We start from the raw sequence: 24139 nt of genomic DNA on the forward strand, positions 1-24139 counted from the left end.
CATGGGTTTTTGGAATTGCTATTCACCAGAATTAAGGGGAGATTTCCCTTTACTAAAACTGTCATATTAGCTGTCAGCAAAACTGTGATTTCAGTTGACTTGATGCAGATTTCCTCCAATACACTTTTATGATTTATATATTAAAATTTTGTTTAGTGTCATCTTGTAAAATAATTCAGTCTGCGTTAATTAAGTCTTTTGCTGAATACCAAGACTTCAGATCTGGCCATATTGTGATGTTTCTACCCTAGTTTATGTTATAGTGCTGCTTCCACCTGCTCAGCCAACATTTTCTCCCTACCTCCCAGTATTCCTGCAATGTGTACTGTAGATGTGTATTGTGTAGGGGCTTAAGGTTATTATATTTGTGTTTTGTCTATAGTATTGAGAACAATTTATGCTTTTTTTCTAGCACGGATTGTTGGTTAAGCAATAATTATTGCATCAGCATCCCATCCCAATAAAGATGTTTCTCTATACTCACTTATATTTAATCCAAACCAGTAACTTAAACTAAATATAAGTAATTTATCATGGAATAATACTCATACTATTGTTTTTTTTTAGTAAATTTTGAGAATAAACAACAAACAATTATAAACAATAACTATACGAATAACAATTGAAAACCATTAATTTAAATTCAAATCTATTTTAGGACCTACTAGCTATTCCTCGGCACACAATTCAACTGAAGACGAGCTAGTACAGTAGAATCCCTGATGGCCTCGGTTTATGCGGTCACTTCTAGGAGGCAAATGCAAAAATGTTTTTGTCATGGCTTACAGCCGCGTAGTTGCAAACACTTGTCTATGCAACTTGAGCGTTCTCACAATGTATATCTGTTTGTTATATTTAAATGTGTTCAGCTACTCAGTTCAGCTAGTAGACTAGTTGTGTGACGCAAGCGCCACAGCTAAAAAAAAAAAAAAAAAAAAAAAAAAAATTTGCGCGAGGGGGGTGGTTGTGACGCAAGCGCCACAGCTTCATGGCGTAAGGCGCTAGCATGCCGTTCAACCGGTCTTTTTTTCTTGGACCAATTTTTTCTAAGCTCAGCCGGCTCGCCTCTTCTCTCGCCCCTGTCTGCCCGCTGCCGTGATTTGACAAACTTCGAGTCTTCAAACTTCGTACAGAATGAACAATAATCAAGCTAAGTTAACTTATTAGTTTTAAGTAAAATATAAAAATATGTTAGGCTAGAAGTAAATCTCAGGGGGGGAAGCCACTGGCTTCGCAAGTACGCTGGAAAATGTAGTAAATAACTATCAAGTTTGATTCCGCCTAACGGAATCAAACAATCCTTTTCATGTTTCGAAGCCACATGTTCCAAGAGATTAAATTGCCGGTAAGAGGGGTTGCTTAGTTCATCTACCAGTTACAATTCAACCAATTCTTGCTTCAATCAGGTTTTTCTTATATATATTTATATATTAGTTTGGAAGGTGTCAATCAAAATTAGGGTACGGTATTTAAGTGTGTTAGTTAAATAAGTGTAATCAAAGCTGGCTTGGGCTGTCTTCCTGGTCTGGGTAAAAGGTCCAATTCTCTGGGCCCCCCCCATCACACATTTCCAGTAATCCAAAGTAATACTGACAACCAGAATAGTTTAAAACCATATCACAAGATTACCTACACCACAGTTGTTAATCTCTGAACAGTTGATTATTTTCACTGTGGTTATTACAGTACAGTACAATAATTGTTTTATTTTGAAAAAAAATAATAAAAATGTATAAGAAAGATCAGCAGAAAATTAGTTAGGTAATATTTCAAAGTCAATGATTTTCAAGTGTAATTCATTTTGAGTCATTTTTACCTCAATCATAATTTATTATTGGTTTATGTTACCTAAAATCATCATATTTTCATGTTCATTACTTAACCACTTTAACTCACAATTTCTGTTTGTTTTACTAAAAGGTGTATTTGAATTAAAGTTTTTCCACGAGAGATTTAAACCCTACTTTCATTTTTTGTGTACCTATCATAAATTATCAATAGGTTGGTTTATCCGGACAAATCGTTATCCAGCCAGGGGCACGGTCCTGACGTGGTCTGATTTAGTTGGCCGGGGTTCTATTGTAGTTTTATGTTTCATGAGTCATATATAATTTGTACTGTTCTTATCAGTAAGGGAAGCCTGCTGATCATCTATCCACCACATTATCCTTATATTCCTTAAACAGTTATCCACATAAAAAAGGAATGAATAAAAAACAATTAAATAAGAACAATACTCCATAACTTTATTTAAACCCACTTAAACAAATATTTTAGGTAAAGAACAGATTCAGTAACAAAATGGAAATAGACTTATAAAACTTAAACGCTATGCCTTTTATACATCAGTTCTTGATGAAGGAATGTGTTGTTTTGAAATATGATTTTATGATGATTTCTGGGTTTACTTGTGGATGATTTCCTTAACAGCGGCCACAATGTTCTTGGCACTGATGCCGAACATCTCAAGAAGTACCTTGGGAGGTCCAGAGCGAGGCACGGTGGGAACTGCAAGCTTCTTAACGATGATATCTCTCTCCCCAGCAACTGCAGATATTACAGCCTCACCGAGACCACCTGTTGTTTTAACAATTTGTTAAACTATTGCATAGCAAATTGCTGTGCTCAAATCAGCAAATTATGTCCTGAGATAAATTAGCAAAAAGATATTACACAATTGTTCAAGGATTTAACAAATTTTTGTTTGAAAAGTTGTCTTTGAGACAATACTAGTAATCAAAATTGTTGTGAGAAATACTAAATTATTTTTAATAAATGTGAGATTAAATTGTTCAATATAATCGAGGGAGAATTTGGTACACACTTGATTTGACACACAACTCAGATGGAATTTGGAGGATCAAGTGTAACAAAGAAATCTAGTAGGTATATGAATATTTGGGTATAACTGGAGGACTTTGAAGTCCAGAAGGTAGAATACATACTAGGAGACCCGAAACAATATTATGGGATCAAAAGGATGGGAGAAAGGTGGCATTTTATTATTGAAGATGATGAAAATGGCTGAACATAATGGTTCAGTTATATATTGATTAAACTGCCGAGCAAATTGGTTACCAGTGGCCACCACAGTAAGTCAAACATCATTATAAACATTTTACATCACGAACTTCTGATAAGAAAATTCACTGGATATTGGACTTGGAACTTAAAATTAGTAATCCGTGACTTGTGTTCTCCCACAATAAGTATTGAAATTTAATATAAATATTACTACAGTAGACTTGATTATTTGACCTTCCTTATTATCCGCTGTCCCTGTGGACGATAGAGTAGTGTGAAATTGTGTGCTATTTCTGTGTGACATGACAATACACCTAGTAGGTGAGTCAAGACAACCCCTTTCATTGCCATAGACTGTACTCTGAAGATATGTGCCATGTTTTAGGTTCCTGCACTTGACTGTACTTTCCTTTGTTGCATGCTGCATACAACAGTAGATTTAAAATACCATACAGTCCAAACTTCTCATAACTAACCGCATAATTCTCTACTACAACTACAACTGTAGCTACAACTGTGTGCTACAACTGTAGCTGTAATGGACATGTTTTGTTTTATCTCGTTTTTTACTAGTTTCATTAAATTTCTCCTTACTTGTTGATTTGACTTAACTTGTTGTTTATTCTTTTAATTTTTTGATGATGAGTTTAAAGAAGAAAAATTGTTTTTAGGTTTAATAACTTATTACGTAATGTTTACATACTTAATAAACATGTATTTTTTTAAGTTTTCAATTTTCCAATGTAATTTTTTATTTAAAAACTTTTACAATAGTTTATTTTCTGATTTATGCAACATTTTTGCTTATCTTTTAAGAACTTTTTGTGAGGATAGCAGGGTTACTTGAATGGGAAGGGTCCAATTTTGCGCAAGAAATACAAAACTTTAGACTAAACACAAAACAAAACCCATAAACCTAGGCCCTTGTATACCCTTGTATGTTAGATCCTGGTTTTGCTTGTTAGATCTCTATAGGCCTACCAACACTATAGGTAAAATAATCAAGACTGTACGGAATGTGGCATGCAACAGTTATCTTATCTACCTTCTGGGTAATGGTCCTCAACAGTGACAATTCGTCCACCGCACTGCTTGGCATTGGCGATGATGGTGGCAGCATCGATGGGCTTGATTGTGAAGGGGTCGATGACTCTGGCGTTTATGCCTTCTCCGGCCAAAATATCAGCTGCTTCCAAAGCCTCATAGAGCGTAACTCCAGCACCAATCAGCAGAACTTGGTCCTTGGCTGACTGCTTTACCACCTTGGCTAGGCCAAGCTATATATAACACATAAAAGTTAATTGTAGGATTACTTATATATTACAGGTAGTATACAAGTACACAGTTTTTGATGAAAGGTTTGTTAAAGTATTTTCGTTAAAGATCTGTGAAAACCAGACTATCATAAGAAATGTTGGTTCTAATCAACGATCACATAAGAGCAATAGATGGAGCACGTTGGCCGCGACGTGAAGCAAGGATTTTTCACTAATCTTCAACAAGATAGTGGTTGCCGGCTGTTATGAGCCTTAGTAGCAAACGCAACTAATTAAATGTTAGTTGATATCAATAATATCCGTGACAATACGCCTGGGCATTATAAATATTTCCATTACTAACACAATGACCTTCAAACAACCTTTTAATTTTTTTCTAGAGTTTACCGTTTCTTAGAAAAAGTTAGTTTAGAACAAGAAAATATTAGTTTTTCAGCTTTTAATTAGAACTAACGCAGTGTCCAAGGCTTATTAACTTCACTACTTCACTTATACAAAATTTTAACCATATACCTTTAGTAGGCTAGATGCTGAGTTATTTGGAAGCGGAACATTAAGTTTTTGCGCAATTTTCATTGACATCTAGCGCTTCTATCCTACAACGAGAGGCCAGACCGTGCATCAGCTGCTAGCTGCTAAAATGTTGGTTAGATAGGTAGGCATGCTCCATCTAATGGTCTTTTGTGATCGTTGGTTCTAATGAAGTAATGCAATTTGTAAGGTCATAGAAAAAATGTAACAATTTAACGGCTTGATTTAATTTGTTTTCCATCCGCTTTAAAAGGAAATCTTAGCTGAGTTAAAAAAGGCTATAAAGATAATAACAGATATGACAGTATCAAAACTAGAAAGATATATAATTTTCACTCTTTACTCTTTATTATTATGCGATGCATTTTGTGGCCATCGTGGAATTCATGTGACCTTCTTGATTATTGTTTTGGAAAATATTTCTACAATAAATAATCAAGAGTAAATAAAAAACTAAAAAAACACAAAGAAAATAATAATTGGATACAGTTAAAAGGAGACATGATTACTACAGTAATGGTTTGTTTACCTTGAAGACTTCGTCATTCTTGTAGATGATGGCAGTAGCCGGGCGAGATGTCCGGATGAAACACACTCCCTTAGTGTTGGCAGCTAGTTCTACAGCTCGCTCCGTGGACACAGCGTCAGACGGGTAGAACACTGTTGATCCTGAAAAAAGAGGCACATTTAAGTATAAAACCCTTCCATTCCTATTAGTGATACATGCAAATGGCAGAGTCACCCATCAAGGAAGTATACCAATATGTTAATCTATCAAATTATTTATTGTGATAAGACATTTTACATGACAGTAGGCATACCAAAAATAATTAAGTTTGATGACTGAGTTGTACAAAGTTAAGTTGGATCACAAAATTCTAAGTCTAACATGGTTAATAAAGTACATAAACAACAAAACAACAGACAAATCAATAATTAAAAAGTCTAAATAAAATAAGACTCCAGATATGATTAAGAAGACGAATGTACATTCGCCTATTGGGTCTGATGATGATTGGAGTGTCCAATCGAAATCGATCACCACTTACCATCTGTTTTGTATATTTACCGTCTTGTGAGTAACAGTATAAGCGTAAATATATGTTTTAAGTGTTATAAGACGTTTCTTTTATTTACTTTCCGTAAATTTAATAACACGTACAATGCTGATCAAGAAGTTATTTAATGATTAAGAAGTTAAAATTCCAGATGGGCCTATAGACTGAATTTTAACAAATCACCATCAAATGCACAATGTATTAATACCCATGGATCTGAGATTTAAACACATAACACAAAAGTAGTCCTTCAAAGCTACTGTAGATAATTAAATACCAGATTATCAGTGCAGTGATAAAAGAAAATGAAAAGTTTTATAGAATGAAACTTGTAGTTCTACGAAATCCTCTCTGAATTATTAGAAGAGTTCAGGAGAAAGAGCTTATCAACTTATTAGTCGTTGACCACTTCGTACAATCACAAGTAACTATTCTCTGTAAGCGATTGATTAAATGGTCAGTGGATACAACACTTTTTAATCATTATTGTGATACTTTTTCGTCTTTTTACGCTTTTGTATGACATTAGGTTCATCCAAAATAAAAGTAAACCTGCTCATCTTTCCAAATTTGGATTATTAATCCCAACGTTAAGCCTTCTTCCAGAAATACCAATATGATTGATTGGTTTCTCTCGATACCATATTCTCAAGAATATTTTTATGATATTGATATTTTTTCAAATGTTTTCAACAAACCAGGAATGGATCGGAATAGAGCCAAGTCCTCTAGAGCCATCTGGCTAGGTCCATCCTCTCCAATACTGACTCCACAGTGGGAACCCACAAAGTTGACGTTGGTCTGAGAAATGGCTCCCATACGAATCTGGACACAGAATAATCAAACAGAAATTTCAACAATCGTTTTAAATGTAATTATTGTAGTATTGACTTTGATGAGTTTTGTAAAGAAGTGATTAAAGTAAGGGCCTAAGCCCCTAATAAACGTGTTCAAAATAATTAGAAAAATGATTTGTTGCGGAGGAGTACTTTTAATCTACACTAGGTATCAGAATCAGAAATGCTTTATTCATGATTTATTATAACATAGATAATTACAAAATAGTGTCAATAACTTAATATCTAGAAATAGTTATAAAAAATGTACATTGAAAGAGTAGTACAATTGTTTTATTATATACACCATTAATTTCTTTTTAAACATATTGACATTACTTATTACCACAAGGTATTTAAGTATTGTTATTGGAATGGCTACAAAAGTTTAAAGAACTATATGTTTAATACTGATTTGATATTGATATATATATAACAATTGTATTAATGAATGACTCTTAATGGATCAAATATAAAAGAACTTCATTATTATATAAAAAAATATATGGTATAAATATATATACATTTACGATTCATTAACATCATATAATGACTCTTCAGTTAAGAAACACATTTTTTTACTGAATATGTGGATCTGCAGCTTATAATGGGCTCAGAACCACCAATTCACAGCTTTTACAAATAGGTAGAAACATAACCTCCAGGACTGAACTACGATACAAGCTTTACCTATTTAAAGTAGTTATAAAGCTATGAAATCTGGCTGCTTCTTCATACTGAACTCTCTGATTTTCACTGTAAACCTCTTTTATGATACTAGAATGCCAAACGGTTAAAAAAAATCCTTTTCAAACGTTTTGTAATGAGAACCTTAGTAGTTAGTTATAAAAAGGAACAATTCTATTATTAAAAGACATTTATTTAGAATATGAAAGAGCTTAAGAAGACAATTCTGAATCACAAATAATTTAAAATAAACCCCCAAAAATGTTTAAACATATCAAACTCACTGTTTTTTTTTTCAAATCCTCCGATTGACTACTTTGTAAGGGGTGGATCTGATATGTTTCTTTGTGGATTATTTAATTGTTAATTCTAACCTGCCAAACTTGCACCCTAAATGGTTACAAAGGGAAACCAAAATTCCTAACAGCTAAACAATCTTTTCTATTCATCAATCTAAGATTTTCTTGCGGTAAAGGTCATTGTACATACATGTTAATGGAAAATTAAATGATTCTTTTTATAGTAATGTGCTATTGATGATGTTTGTACCTGATCGAAGGCCCTGGTGAAGAATGTGGCGAAGGTTGAAGCAAAGGCAACAGCACGGTCACGGCAGGCAGCACCAATGGCAACTCCAACCAGATTCTGTTCAGCAATGTAGCATTCAACATATCTGTCATTGGCCACCTGGAAAACAATAAAATTGTTAAAATAGAAAATAATTGTAGGAAGAGGGATGACGATAATTTAAACAGCTGACGATGACAATAGTCCTTGACAGCGGGTGATAACCAGGGTTTTGCTGCGATCGTGGGGGACGCCGGACGGTGATGATGTTTCCATGATCGATGGAAAAATTCAGGATTTTATCGCTATCACGAGGGACAAGTGTGATGTTTCTGTTAAAGAGAAGGATATTCAGGATTTGGCCGCGACCGTGGAAGATGATGATGATTCAGTGACTGCGGGAGATATTCAATGATTTGTCACCATTGCGGGAGACGATGATGATGTTTCCATTGCCGCTGAGTGATATTCAGGATTTTGCCAGGGACGACGATGAAGATGTCTCTACAACTATGAGAAATGATCTTGATATTACCTTGAGCTCAGCTTGATTAAAATCTCAGGCTGGCACACCTCTAGTTAAAATGAAATTTTCTTTGAAAAGAATTTGTTGGTATGATATTTATTTCCCATTTTATAAGATGTTATTTTTTATTTATTTATTTATTTTTTTGCTTTGTGTAAGGACATAAAGACAGAAGTTGTGTGTCATATAAACAAGCTATATTGAAAATGTTTGTAAATAGTATCAGTATCGAGAATTGAGAGTCGATTTTTTAGGTATCAGTATCGGTAGGCCTATTGATAAAGTTCAGTACCCACACATAACTAATAATATTAGCACAACAATTAAAATAACTATAGGCAAACCTTTTATTATGTGATTTAGCAGGGCTGTTAATATTTATCCTGCTAAGTGAAAAAAATACTTTAGGAATTTTTTTTTATTGATAAAAAATTCCTACAAGTATACTTATATTTTTGTTCAGGTTGTCTTACAAAGATCAACACTGAGAACACTGATTGAAACATTGGAGACAACACCAATCCCTGATGGAACAAGATGTATTTCTCTGAATATTACCTCCTTGATCTTGCAGGAGAAGGTTGAGTTCTTGGTGTCACCATCAAAAGCAATAACTCGGGAATTGCTTTGAGCCACCTTCTGTAGCGCAGTTCCGTATGCCAGCCGAGTAGCTACAGCTTCTCCTAGCTTGTAGTTGGGTGGGGAGGAGAGACGGATGTTGGAGATGTCTACCTTTGGAGCGTCCTCAATCACCTTCTGGGGTCCCAGGCTGATTGGGCCCTTGTTCTTCATCATGCCTTCCAAGTGCTAAAACAGAAATTATGTTGTAGTGCAGACAAAATAGCTGTTAGCAAATTTCCTATATAGGGAATAAACTATTTATTACCGTTATGTCTCATGTTAACCCATTGGGAAAGGAATTAATGTGCTGCCTGCAGTGCCCTCGGTCAGCAATTAATTTTACCGAATTTGTAGACTTTCACTCGAGTTGTTATAGAAATAAAAATATTGGTAATAATTTAATAATTCTTTTGCCATTTTGTTCAGAATAAAATTGGCCACAAAAAAAATGTAATTAGATAATCAAAGTGTAACATGTTAAAAATAAAAACAAAAAAATATAAAAAATAAAAATGTTAAAAATAATTGTTTAAAATTAAACTTAATTTACAAATTCCCAGATTAATCCAGACACCGAATGAAAATATTATCATAAATTTAAATTGATTCCCTGCATAACAAAATAAACAGTTGTTTACTTTTTATAAGTAATAACATAGAAAAAAAATGTTTGTTTTACCTTACCACAGCTGATTTTGGGTGATATTTGGTTTCCGTGGAAACACAACCCCAAAAATAAGTTATTAAAAATACACAAAACAAGAAGCAAGATATAAAATTAAAAAAACAAGCTTTTAGGTCGGATTTTGGGCCTGCGGTGGCCAGACGAGTAACGCTCGTAAGTCGGTGCCAATGGGTTAAGATTAGAACCAGGACCGATTTTCTTTTTTGTTCCAGAGGCCAAAAACAACATATTACTTTTATGGTACTAACCTATTTTTAACACAAACTAACCTCTCCGCTCCTTGGTTTTTTAGTCTCAGCTTAATTCACCAGGAACAAAATCTCCTACCTCAAACCCTACAACCTCAGTGGGAGGGGTTTTCAGGATCAGACTTGTCAAACTAGTTTATGAAGGTAGCCCCAAACTAGTTTACGCACCTGGAAGTTAACGATTTTGCCGCAATCACAGGAGATTACCACGATGTTAACACAAAGACAGTATATGATTATGATGTTACAGAAATTATGGGAAAGGCTAGAACATCATTTTGTGACTTTGGATTCAATACCAAATCCAAAGTCACAATAAAGTTTTGGGGAATAATTTATCAGAATCAAACTGTAAGGTTTAACTGCAAAGTTTACGGCTTATTCATGGGTTTAAGGTTTTACAGTTGTGTGGGTGCCTTGTAACTAAATTATAGGCGATTGGACAGTATTATACATTAAGGAATAAACTACTTTGGCTTAAGCACCAATAAAGTTATTGTGACGTGTATGTGTTACCTTGATGACACCGTCGGCCTTAGCTCCCAAGGCTTGTCCATGCCAAGTAACAATATCCTCAATCTCAGGGAAGTATTTGCCCTTCAAAGTCTTGCAGATGATGGCAGTGGGCCGGCTCTTTGTTTCAGCTGCCTCATGGAAAGCCTAAAACAATCATTATACAATCACAACGATGGCTAAAAGTTAAAATTAACTCCAATCAACTTCAAACAAATAAGAGTTGCTTGTTTTAAGACCAGTGGTAGGCCTAATTAATATTTCAATGAACATTTTTTCGATCAAGTAGTCTTGACTATCAGATTTTTGGTTATCTGACCCGTCATGTTATCCGACCGGAGGGGAGGGGGCTACAGATTATCTGAGTGAAATTGCATACCGTTTCCAAATGGTATGCCCGTGCACCATATCATACAGGGATTTGAGACAACCACTTTTGTCGTTCCTATCTGTGCCCCTGCAATTGACAGTGTGAACAGAAACCTGTAGCTTAATGGACATGAAGTATTGCTTTGTCTCATATTTTAACGTTGTAAGTTATTTTTATATACTTTGTGATTATGGCTTCAACACTGAAAATGTTAGTGTTCAATGAAAGACAAATTCAAAGCCTTGAATAGGTTGAAAAATGAAACCCTGAATAATTTAATGATTTTCTACATTTTATAGTGGGTTTTGTTTGTGTGATCTGATCTTTTCGCTTATCTGACCTCTCTGCGGTCGGTTTAGATTGGATAATCAAGACTATACTGTACATATCTTTTTAAAATCATTTTAATTAGAATCTAACCTAGGAAAATTTTTGTGCTGTTAACATGTTACTCCCCCTAGCAGTTTCTAAAAATATAACAATGTTTCAATTTATTGATCAATACATTGGAAAATTTAAGGATTGCTATTAAGAACGGTTATTTTTTAAAGAGACACATGTATTAAAAAACGTTGCTTTTGCTTGTGACTGAAGTCATCGATTGTTTGGCCTGCAAGCTATTTCAAAATCCATATCAACAAGTAGTTACTGGGTTTATATCATCGGTGCAAGGAATTCTCTTCTTTTAATAGTACAAACAGTCCCATTGATTATCATCAGGTTCAATTATGTCCAAACATGTGCAAACAAGAAATACAAATAATCACAATGCTAGGACAGTTGTTGAATAGAAGTTTTTTGTTTAGTTATCAAAAAATAGCAACAGCTCTACTAAAATATACCTTGGCAAGTTCCTCAACATCATGACCATCGATGACGATAGGGTTGAACCCGAAGGAGTCAAGCCTCTTGCGGTAGGTCTCCATGTCGTGCTGCAGAGAGGTGGGGTCTGACTGACCGAGACGGTTCACGTCGAAGATAACACAGAGGTTGGTCAAGTTGTAGTGGCTGGCAAAGTGAAGGGCTTCCCACACTGATCCTTCCGCACTCTCACCGTCACCGACCAACACGTATGTTCTGCAAACATTACCATCATTTCAACTTCTTACAAGTTCTTGATCAAGTTCTCGGCACATCTAATTGGTGTAGTGTATAAACCCTAAGACAGCATTGTTCAGATGACGGTGCCAATAACAAAATACAGTCTTGTGTACAACAAACTACAGCTTCGAGTACATCTAATCTTCCAGTTGAAACGGTGAAATGCTTGTAGACCAACAGGACATTTATGCATGAATCAAGTGATGTTCCAAGTTTCATGACTCAAGATGAACTTAAGTAACATTAATTTTTAAATATTAGTAAGCTTAATCCATTGAACATATGTTCACTCTTTTCTTAATACAGAAACCCCTCATTAATCTAGACTAACTGGAACTATGTAATCCAGATTTTTTGTTTGGCTCTAACTAAGAAAATATTGAAATTCCTATGAAAGACAACAATGAGGACAAAAGAAAAAGGAGAAGTTATGGGTCTCCTATAGCTACTTGGATCTGCCAAGAGGTACTTGGATCTGATGGACTGAGATAAGAGGTACTACTTAAGATCCAACTAACAAGGAGTAGCTGTACCCCAACCCCTATCCCACCAAAATAGAGAGTAAATTAAATATCCTTATTTAAAATTAAGAAAGGCAGCACTCTTCACGATCATTTGGATAACCCTTGCATAACAATGACACAGCTTGTTATAAAAATATTAATAATACCATACCTTTGGGGTATGGGCATAAAAAAATTATCTAAAAATAGGCCTAGAGGATTTATGAAGTCATCACTCAACTCACCATCGTCTAATTGCACACCAATCTCTGTCAAGTTATGAAATATTGTGTCTTTACTCACTGTTGACATATTTTGACCATGTTTAGTCATATTTAGTAACTAAAAACCCATCAAAACAACTTATAAGTCTTAAGAAGTTATCTACAAACATATGATCACTGTTGACAAACATCAGACGACGTCATCTTGGGAAATCTCGTCCAACATGAGAAAAAACCCAAACAAAGGCAGTCAAAGCTCTTGCTACATGAAGCCCAGACGATGCTGATTCGATTGGTGTGTTATTTGTGGCTTTTGAACGTAGAGGTGGCCAGTAAATAAACATTCAGCAGGTGGCAATTTTCGCAATAGCGCCACGGTCCATTGTATTGGACCACGGCGGCCAAAGGGTTAATATAGGGTGATTTTTTTATTGGTGCGGTTTTTAAAACTAAAAATAAAAAAATGAAAAACAACCTGCATTGACATAAAAATGCATTTATTTGAACTACAGTGTCATGACATTAACGTTTTAAAATTATTTCTGGCATATGGGCTCCATTCCGTTCGTGTAGAAAGCCCAATCGAGAAGTCCAATTTTCGAATACTCTTTCCAGCAGCTGTGGTTGAATTCTGTCAATAACTCGACGAATGTTAGCTTCCAAGTCACTTAAAGTTTGTGGCTTGTCAGCGTATACTTGAGACTTAACACATCTCCACAGAAAGAAGTCTGTTGGCGTGATATCACACGACCGTGGGGGCCAGTTGACACTACCTCTAAATGAGATGATACGTTCACCAAATGTTTCTGCCAAGAGGCCAATTGTGTCGTTTGCCGTGTGGCACGTCGCGCCGTCTTGCTGGAACCAAACATTTTCTAAATCCACTTCAAGTTCGTTTAGCTGAGGAACGAAAAAGTCCCGTAACATTGCCCGATAGTGTTGAAACTTTAAGTGACTTGGAAGCTAACATTCGTCGAGTAATTGGCGGAATTCAACCACAGCTGCTGGAAAGAGCATTCGAAAATTGGACTTCTCGATTGGGCTTTCTACGCGAACGGAATGGAGCCCATATGCCAGAAATAATTTTTAAACGTTAATGTCATGACGCTGTAGTTCAAATAAATACATTTTTATGTCAATGCAAGTTGTTTTTAATTTTTTTATTTAGTTTTAAAAACCGCACCCATAAAAAAATCACCCTTTACAAACTGTAATATTTTACAAGTGAGGGAGGATAATCTGATTATCGGTTAATGCGACCTTGGTTAAGAGGGGGTCTACTGTACAAATAAAGCAGTTATTTACAAAATAAATGCACAGTATAACGTATGAAAATGTAATAAATACATTTGACATCGAGGAACTTGAAACATTAATGAGCTATAATAGGCTTACAGTAAATAGGGCAATTGCATGTATGACTAATTCCCCTAAATTTTCCCCCAATCTTGAATTCACACAACAGTAACAATCTTGTGCTACAAGCAATACCAAGCAACTGACCTGTAAGAAGCCTTGTCGAAGTATTTGCCGACGTAGGCCATGCCAGCGGCTACAGAGACTCCCTGTCCGAGGGAACCAGTTCCGACGTCAATGAAGTTGAGACGAGGAGTGGGATGTCCCTCCAGGTCACTGTCAATCTTACGCAGGTTCTGTAGATCACTCACTGGGAACAAACCTGCCTCTGCCCAAGCTGAAAAACAGATCAAGTAATAATTAGTAAAAGTAAAAGAGAACTACACAATAATCCAAAGGTCATTAAGCAACAGGGGTGAAAGATAAGGTTTTCTTAAAATAGCAAATTTTAAGAAGTTGTTTATGTTGAGTAATGGTTAATAATGTGTTCCTTTTGGGTCTAAATACCTTTCTGGGATAGTAGGTATTACGTGATTTAAATAGTATGATAATACTTGGAATACAAAATACTGTGGCAATATCCCTGTCGTCAGATCTGCTTGGTTCGGGCTCAAGATAATTGGAGCGACCACCTGCTACAGACTCACACACTGGCACCACTTGGTTAGTAACCATGTAAACAAAGAATACACCTTGTTCAATGTACTTGTACTACAGCTGTCTAGTGCATGCTGAGGTTATTGCTGTGTTCTTTTATTGTTTATTATATTCTGTAGATTTAGTAATGTTAAACATTAAACTTGTGGTTTTAAAAGTGTTTATTATATCTTATATTGAAAAATATCCAATGCTTCAGACTCTCTTTAGCTCAGACAAGGGTCCAATCCTGAGTCTACTGTACGAGAAACTACAGGTGTTACTAATGGAACTTGTGATAACATCATTGTCAGGAATTGAAATGAAATGTTTATCCATCATAAATCTAGAAAATTGTGATTATTTACAAAAATATATAACATGTCAACAACAATAATATCATATGGCAAATTATTATTTTATGTCAATACATGATGCCTAATGGTCATGGTTTAGAAAATCATCTAGGGAGTAAGAAAAAAACTTGGGCCTAGTCTTTGAGTATTTTTTTGAAAATTTTAAATATTTTAAATTGCAAAAAATATAACACAATTATCATAGAAAAAATTAATAACAAATGTAAAACTGCTTTTAAAGTCATTAAAACCAGTAGCAATTCTTTAATCGATTCAAAAACAGCCAAAATATCTCCTGATATTTTCAATACCTTTTTTATTAAATCAGTTGAAAAAATAAAAAAGAGAATTGTTAATAATGCTTACAGTTCAAAAGATTTACTTGTCTTCTATCACTGCTGTGCTTTTTCCTGGGATTTTGTCACGCCTAATGATCTAATAAAAGCCACAAAAAAACTTAACGCCTCTAGCAGTAATGATGTTTATCTTATGTCTTTAATAGCATGCTTAAACAGATTATTGGTAATATAGCTGAACCTCTATCTTACTGATTTAATCTCTGTCTCCTTGAAGGCGTCTTTCCAGTCACCAGAGTCTGTCCCATTTTTAAAAAAGGTAAAAAGGACTCTCCGGAGTTATCGCCCAATATCAATCATTCCAGTAATATCAACATTGTTTGAAATCATGGTTTTTGATAAGCTGAATTCTTTTTTTTTTAATAACAACTTCTTAAGTGTTTTGCAGTTTGGATTTAGAAAGGGTAAGTGTACATCAGACACAATAGACAAATTTACTAATGAGGTTTTACTAATGGTCTTTGAGATGAAGTCTTGCTCAGGCTACCTTCTGTGACCTGAGTAAGGCTTTTGATTGAGTGGACCATGATGAGCTAATAAGATTAGATTTTTACGGTATCAACGGAACTCCACTTTCTTTTTTTAATATAATAGAACACAAAAAGTCAATATTGATGGAGAATGGTTCCAAGAATTAAAAATAAAATATGGCGTACCTCAGGGGTCTGTTCTAGGTCCTCTGTTATTTTTAATTTGTATTATCGACCTCCCAGAATGTATAACTAGTAAAACTTATTTGTATGCAGATGATACAACATTTTTAAATATTAATCCCGATCTTAAACAACTTTAAGAGTTAGCTCAAAACTCAATTAATGAAGCCTCTATCTGGTTTGAATCTAATGGCTTCTTCATAAATAAAGAATAAACTCAAAAAATTGTTTTTGGCCTTAGATCGTGCGAATTAATTATGTTGGATGGCTATGTAGACAATGTTGAATTTCTTGTTATTTATCTGGATAAGACTCTTTCTTGGGGACCTCATGTTGATTACATAAGTTCTAAGCTTTCAAGGGTAATTTGTCTTATGACTAAACTAATACATTGTATGGATCAACATTATATTAAACAGCCTACTTTGCTTATTTTCAATCCAATTTCAGATACAATATTATATTTTACGACAAATGCAGTAGGATAGAGGAAATTTTAGTCTTACAAAAGAAGTTGGTTAGAATTATATCTTATGAACCCCTACAGGAACACTGTTAACCCCTGTTCATTCAGCTACAAATTCCAACAGGGATTAACATTTACTTTTTTGACTCTGTATCATATATTCTAAAAAATCCCAACTTAATCAAACAACGTTCTCATGTTCATAATACAAGGAATAAAAACGTTGCTACTACAGTATAGATTTATTCAGACTCTCTAAAACTCTTAAAAGCCATATTGTAATCTCATTAAAAATATACGTCAAGCTAAAACATTTAATACGAAAACATCCTGTAAATACTTTTAAGACTAAATTCTACAGATGGCTTCTGAACAAACCCTTCTATTCTCTAAATGATTTTTTTTAAATGCCTGGTATTAGTTTTTAAGTAGAGTTAGCAAATCGACCAAAGTTCTGTTGGATTTTGTTAGTTATGGGGTTTAATCACTTCCATTATTCTAAATGCCGCAATTTTTTTTTTTTTTTAAAGATTATTTAATTGTAATATTTAAAATACATATTGTAATATGTATCATTTTGTCTAGTTAGCTATATTGTATTTATTAACTGACTATGCTATAACTTTAGCTGTTTTATGACATTGTCAATAATTTACAAAAATTCAAAGGACAATAAACACATTTCATTTCACTGACCACTCTATGACATAATACCATAGGAAGTCCTAGACATAAAGTAAGAGTAAGTAAGAGTAAGTAAGAGCTGCATGTATGACTGAAGATTTAAAAATCACTCTCAGCCCAAACATCCCTTTCGACAGAGATGAGATAATTTGAATTTGATATTCAGACTATCTTAGATTGTCGTTAATACCTACTTATTTGGTACTTTTAGAAGATTTTATGGAATCATCTGGTTAAGTAGTTATTTGTAATCTCGTCTGTTTTCAGTTGCGAATTATGAAATAAAAAAGATGAGTTTTGGAACAGTTTGGATGTAGTCTGTTTTTGTGAAAACCAAGTCACCATAAATTCTTAATCTTTGGATGCAATAAGAGTGGCAGAAAAAATGTATGGCGCTTTTACTAACATTATTATGCCTTCAGCAAATTGAATGATTTTGGAAGAAAGTAAAAAAGGGAGGTTAATAATGTAGAGGATAAATAGAAGAGGCCCTATTGTTGATCCTTGTGATACACCATGGGTTAATAAGCTCCAGTTAGGAAACTTGTTGACACTGGAGTTATCTTTGATGGCAACCTGCTGAAATCTTTCGGAGAGATAACTAGAAAACCAGGAAAAGGATGGACTAGATATCCCATACAATCTCAATTTCTCTAAGAGAATGTCACGCCTGACACAATCAAAGGCCTTAGACTAATCACAGACAACTACACCAATGGCTCTCATTTATGTGTGCTAGACTTTCACAGCCTCAGATGTATAATCATAGTAACAATTATAATAATGAATCAGCAACACAGTTTCAAAACCTAGATAACTATTTTAAATACCTACTATTTATCAACAATAGGGACATTGGACACTACAATGACCTTTAGCAAAGCCTTCAAATGCCATTACAATGGGAAATCAATTTGACACAGAATAAATCAACCGAGTTTCTACACTCAAATCAACTAGGTTTTCAGATATTACTGTTACATTTTTGTGAATTTTATTTTATTTCGAAATATTATTTACGGTATACAGTATACTGAATTTGGTAAATACATTTGAAAATGACAATGGCAATAAAAATGTCTTGTAACATAAAATAAAAGATATACATCAGACAGAGGTAAATAACTTACTTTTATTAATATAATAACTGTTACTATATAAAATAAATTATGAATAGGTTTAACTATTGTATTAAAAATGAATACAGTTTGGCCCTGATAACCGGACACTTGGTAGTTCAACTCGCTTGGTAATCCAACGCTGCGCCAAATGATTCATGGGTTGTTTTCATACAATTCTTTTAATTTTATTTGTTTTTTGCGATCAAAACACATTTCAAAAATAAAACTTAAACAGATAATGAAAACCCTTTAGAGTCAAAGATAATGTAAGGAATCATAAGTTGACTATGATCAAGGCAATGTTTTTGATAATCTTACACACTTTCAGTCTTATAAGTGTCGGATTATTGAGAGTCAACTGTAATAAAACAAATGAATAAATGTATAATTGAACTATACTGGTTAGTAGTAGTACTGACCAGCGTAGAGGATAGGTGCAGCATGACCCTTGGAGAGGATGAAGCGATCGCTGGAAGGATCACGAGGGGCTGACAGCTTGTACCTCATAGTGTGGAAGAACAGCACTGCCAGGATCTCTGCCATAGAGGAACATGATGTGGGGTGTCTGTAATACAAAGAGGAATCATAAAATAATATCGATAAATTGATATTATAATTACATACAAAGCTAAAAAGGTGTAAAAAAAATTTTACACTTTGGCTTTTGTCAGTAGTGTAAGAGTAGATTCATATTGCTGCCTAGAAGTGTTTGGAAAAATGTTGTGTGAATAGGTTGTAACTGTTGTCTAACAAAAACTTGTTATGTTGTTGTTTAAACGTTGTGAATTTGAACTGGGAGTCAGTTTTGGATGATGCGGTAGTATGTAGTGTTCGGGGGACTGGGCTCCATTAGGAGAGCTTGAGTATAAGGCCTTTAGCCCTGGGAACAGGTAAGATTATGTCTAAGTGTGTCTAAAATGGTGCTAACATTTGCACTCATTAGCGATTTTATTTTTAGACCTCCACCTTCAGTATTTCATCTTTATTCATAGTAATCTTGTCAAATTTTAGGTTTATTTGGTTTGTGAGTTTATGGTTTCATTCCTGGGCTACGTCACTAAAAACTTTATGAGTAGAGCTTAATGATAGCCACGAATTTACTGACATTTCAGTAGATGTTTAAAAGCAGAAAAAACTAGCACCATCAAAATCAAATCAAATACTCTTCATTCAACAAAATAAATACAAGAAATACAAACATCAGACTTTAGCATAATATTTACTCGTATGGACTGCAAGCCTGTACTCAGGGAAATAGCAGGAAACAGGTCGTTTTATTATGTCACTATTGGTTAAACACTTGAACACCGATTTTGAGTATCACATTAATTCTAAACATTTAAATATCAGGAGCCGACATATTTAACTTAAATTCTATATCATTATGTAAGTAAAATTTAAGCTGATGATTCTAGATCCAGGCTATGATTTACAAGTATGGTCTTTCGGGAAATTTAACTAGAGTTGTTTGTATAATGATATAATGTAGAGATAGAGATTCAAACCATCGTAAGTTGTGATTATATTAAAGTTAATGTACAATTGATAGCTGGTGCTATTGCCTCAGTGTTAGAGGTAAGAGGGTAATTTATATGTAAAGCCAGCGAATTATAGACTCTGTAGCCTCCCGTCCTATACTCACCAGCCACTACACTGACTGATTCAGCAGCAGTGATGTTGGGAGGTAGGCTGCGACATAGAATGAGTGAGATCTATGTAAAATGTGTTATTTTTTAATAAACTATATCCAAAATCTTGCTTGTTACAAAGTGATATTGTATGGTAACTATATTGTAAGCTAAAAATCTTCAATTCAAACCAACATAAAACTAACCCTTACAGATCATTTGTCAAAACCTATAAATATTGCTCTAAAAAGATTTTTCAAATGTACATGATTTTTAGAGAATTTTCCTTATAGGGAATAATTTATTACTATAGATCTCATGTTAAGACTTAAACACGGGACCTAATTTTAAGGAAATATTTTAGGCCTAGTGAAAATCCAAACAGGTAATTGGAAATTCGCTTAGTCTGCGAGGGTATTTATTTATTATCATTTTACAATCTGCATTCCACGATGATCTTAAGTTTTAACAACACTGAACGAAACTTGAATACTTTCTTAATGTCACTAAGCGTGATTTATTTCTAAACAAAATTGATTAACAAAGACCTTTATTGAAATAATAAAGCGATATTAAATTTTATTAATGATATTAAATAATGACTATCTAGCAGTTTGCTGGATAGGGATTGTCTATTGAACAACTACTCAAATGACATTAACAATCTTCATTTTAGTTGAATAAAAAGTCTACTTTTGGTTAAAATCATAAAATGTATTAGTATAAGTTTTATGGCACTGGTCAAAACTGCTTTTAAGTCAATTGACAAGAATAACTGTTTATTAAATTTATAAAAGTCTCAAACTCAGGTCATAAACCTCAGATTGATATCAGAAGCGAGATCTATTTGCGATTAGTATTACGAGTCAAAAGTTGCATCACACTAACATAACTAAATCACCTCTGACTTCAACAACCTTTATTAATAGCTCATTATTAGTGCTTTACAATTGTTATGAGATTTTGATACGTTGTATATTATTAGGCAATTCATCATTCATATCCAAAAATATTTTTGCTATTACAGCAAAGTGAATAAATGTGCAAATTTTTCCACAACAAACATCCTTAATGACAAATCCAATGTTCATTTTAAGAGGAAATATTAGCATTTGGATTTAAAACTGTAATCATACATTGGCAAAAATACATAATTTTTTTAGTTAAGATGAATCCACTACATCTTAAGGAAATTAGTTTGAAAAAAAATTAAATGTAACTTAGTCCTTTTTCCATATTTACATTTCACTATCATTCTGTTTTTTTTTTTCTTTTAAAGTGGCAAAATTATGTTAAAAGCAAATTCTAAATAGCCTAATAATGAAATATCAGGGTAATATTATGTTTTAATAACCCCAACATTAGTCACAATTAGTGTTACGATTACCTGTGTAATCTGTACCACATTTTCTGTGCATGCTGGGAGAAATAAACATCCCCACAACCCTCAGATAGACCATAACAATATTTGCTGCTCCATCCCTCAAATTCTATCACCCTATCAAGCTTGTTAAGAATGAAAGTTAATAACTATTGTGCTACAATGTGATTTTGTAGCGTACACCTTCACGAAAAAATCTTCAATCTAAATATGATTTCTAAAAATTGATTCAATGGCTAAATTTTAAGTTCAATGTACTATTATTATCTACCTTTTTCTGTAATCTAACTAGCTTTGTTAGCTAAGCTACAGTAATGAAAATTCTAGTATTATTTAAGAATTACCAAGATTCGACAAACAAAATTCAATTTACATGGTATTTCAGGATAAAGATATACAAACTAAAAAGAATTCTAACACAATACTCTCAATGTGCTCTTCCAAAAAATAAATACATTGAGAAAAGTGGGCAATTTAACATTCAAGTAAACAAATTAAAGGGAAATGGTTTCTTGCAAAATCCAAGAAGGAAGGTTCAGCTGTACATTTTCTGAAGTACAATAAAATATTTCTTCGCAAATACTAAACTGTTATCGTTTTGGGTTGATTCAATTTTACTAATGAATAGATCTATTTTTCTGCAATGTTTACATTGACCTTATTGGTGTTTCATGCTAAAATAATAATGAGTGTAGAATTGATTTAAGTCACAGATTATAAAAATAAATGGATTGTAATTTGTAAGTGATTTGCCGAGAAGGACGCTAAACCGATTAGTTACAACCACCGTTAAGGCCCTTCAATGTTCTATGAAGGTGGCGCTTCAATGTTCTTTACAATATGCACGATTAAATTCAACAAACTCAACAACCTCTAGGTCCACAAATAGTCGAGTTAGTGAGGTTTTACTGTAATGTGATTCCAAAGAACCGTCTGGTGTTAGGCTTTTTGATATCCTACAATTGTTATTGGACAGCAAGGTATACAGTCCAGCATCATTCAAACTCTTTTTATATAATTCTTCAATACCAAATACACTCTCTCACTGGATAAAGGATTATTTAATCAAATTGAAAATATCATACATAAAACTTGAAGCTAATCCCAATCAATTCTTGTATTTTCATAGATAGATGAATTTTTTCAATGATAAGCTGCATTAAACATAATATGTTTAATAAAGTATACAAAAGAAATAATTGGCTTAGTAAGTGGTAAATGTATAGTTGAAAGATCATAATTTTAAACTTAATTGTTTTCCAAGGTGATTTCTGTTTGCATAAACATGCCTAATAATGGTTAATTATCACAATCATACCATTTATGGTAAATTCTAAATACAGTAGACTCCCTCTTATCCGGACACCTTTTAACCGGACTACACTCGGCGGAAATGACATCTCTTTAACCGGACAATTTTTATCAGCACATCGGTTTAACCGGACTAGATCGGCAGGAAGTGGGCGGTACTGAAACGACTGTTCTCGTGGGAAAGATTTGAGACCAGTGATCACGTGTCTAAATACAATGCTCTCCTAAATTTAAGTCAAATATTTGGGTTACATAACGAGTTTTTGGGGACGTCAGTTTAACCGGAAAACAAGTTATCCGGACTGGCCTCGGTCCTGAGGAGTCCGGATAAGAGGGAGTCTACTGTATAAATATTTTAAGTGCTTTAAAGTAAGTTTTTAAATTACTCTTATTATTTGTGATATGGACCGAGCAAATAACCAGCAACAAGGTTATAAATTAATAAATGGTTTGTTTTAGCACTACATACCAAACATAAGAGATAACCCCCTAATGGGCAGGGGGGGGGGGGTTCCCTATATGGGAAAATCGCTTAAAAGGCATCAAGCTACACCAACTTTTAATCTTTGATGAGGATTCGTTGGCTATGCCAGCCAGCCCTTCTATCCCCTAAATTCCAAACAAGTTGAAAATAATAATAAAAGTGCTATTACTAGTTAATTAGTTGATTTAATTCTTTCTGGATTTTTGGGGCTTGCAAAGTGGTCTAGAATATAAATTCGGAGGTTGAAGTACAATTTCTTGGTACAGTAAAACCTCACCGATTCGATAGTCTGTGTGACTCGACAATCAACAGCTGACAGAGCGCATGCAAAAAAAGCGATTGTTTAAGAACAATTAGTTTTAATTATTGAATATTGAACATTTCTTTCAAGATAGTTTACTCAGTATTTATGTATTTAATTATTAAAACCCATTAAAAATTTCAATGTTCTGGATAACTCGAGAACCCCCAAACTCAACAACCTCTAGGTCCACAAATAGTCGAATAAGTGAGGTTTTACTGTAGTGTGACTCCAAAGAGGGTGTTAGGCCTTTTGATATCCTACCCTGGCTAAGCTACTAGGAATAAATGTAGATGAAACTCTAAAGGTAGGACTGTCATATACTTGCTCATTCTCTGGTAAAGTAGTCAGACCTTCAGCAACAGATATACAACGAAGAGCCATCATTGGTTTATCTGCATCAAGCATCAACCAAGCGGCGTAGATAAAGATTAGGATAGGTATACTATGCATAGGTTTGCCAAGAAAATGGCAAAAGCACAAAAATTGGACATACTGTAAAACATTCCATTGAGAGAACAAGACCCTTGAGTCCTTTGCAGTTATAGCATAATAAATCATCAACACAAAACCATCTTTAGTCATGGGATGAATTACTTTACAAACTGGAAGAAAATGTTCCAATAGAAATGTTT

General features: G+C 33.9%; 1 protein-coding gene across 2 annotated transcripts in view; it reads right to left on the bottom strand.

Annotated features, from left to right (window-relative positions):
* Positions 1-2225: 2225 nt before the first annotated feature.
* The window catches only part of LOC129005630 (transketolase-like protein 2), a 37636-nt gene continuing 15722 nt past the window's right edge, over positions 2226-24139 (bottom strand). For both annotated transcript variants that reach the window (XM_054434587.1, XM_054434586.1), the window contains exons 2-11: positions 18819-18964; positions 14275-14464; positions 11786-12020; positions 10577-10720; positions 9065-9313; positions 7963-8100; positions 6589-6715; positions 5362-5501; positions 4070-4301; positions 2226-2577 (exon numbers count right to left, since the gene is read on the bottom strand). In XM_054434587.1, coding sequence (XP_054290562.1) covers positions 2405-2577; positions 4070-4301; positions 5362-5501; positions 6589-6715; positions 7963-8100; positions 9065-9313; positions 10577-10720; positions 11786-12020; positions 14275-14464; positions 18819-18964 — 1774 coding nt within the window. In that variant the 3' untranslated portion in view covers positions 2226-2404. The remainder of the gene's footprint in view (positions 2578-4069; positions 4302-5361; positions 5502-6588; positions 6716-7962; positions 8101-9064; positions 9314-10576; positions 10721-11785; positions 12021-14274; positions 14465-18818; positions 18965-24139) is intronic.

This window comes from Macrosteles quadrilineatus, unplaced genomic scaffold, assembly GCF_028750875.1.
Source record: "Macrosteles quadrilineatus isolate MER2022 unplaced genomic scaffold, UCM_ALF_1.0 Scaffold_28__1_contigs__length_1566739, whole genome shotgun sequence".
Taxonomy (NCBI): domain Eukaryota; kingdom Metazoa; phylum Arthropoda; class Insecta; order Hemiptera; family Cicadellidae; genus Macrosteles; species Macrosteles quadrilineatus.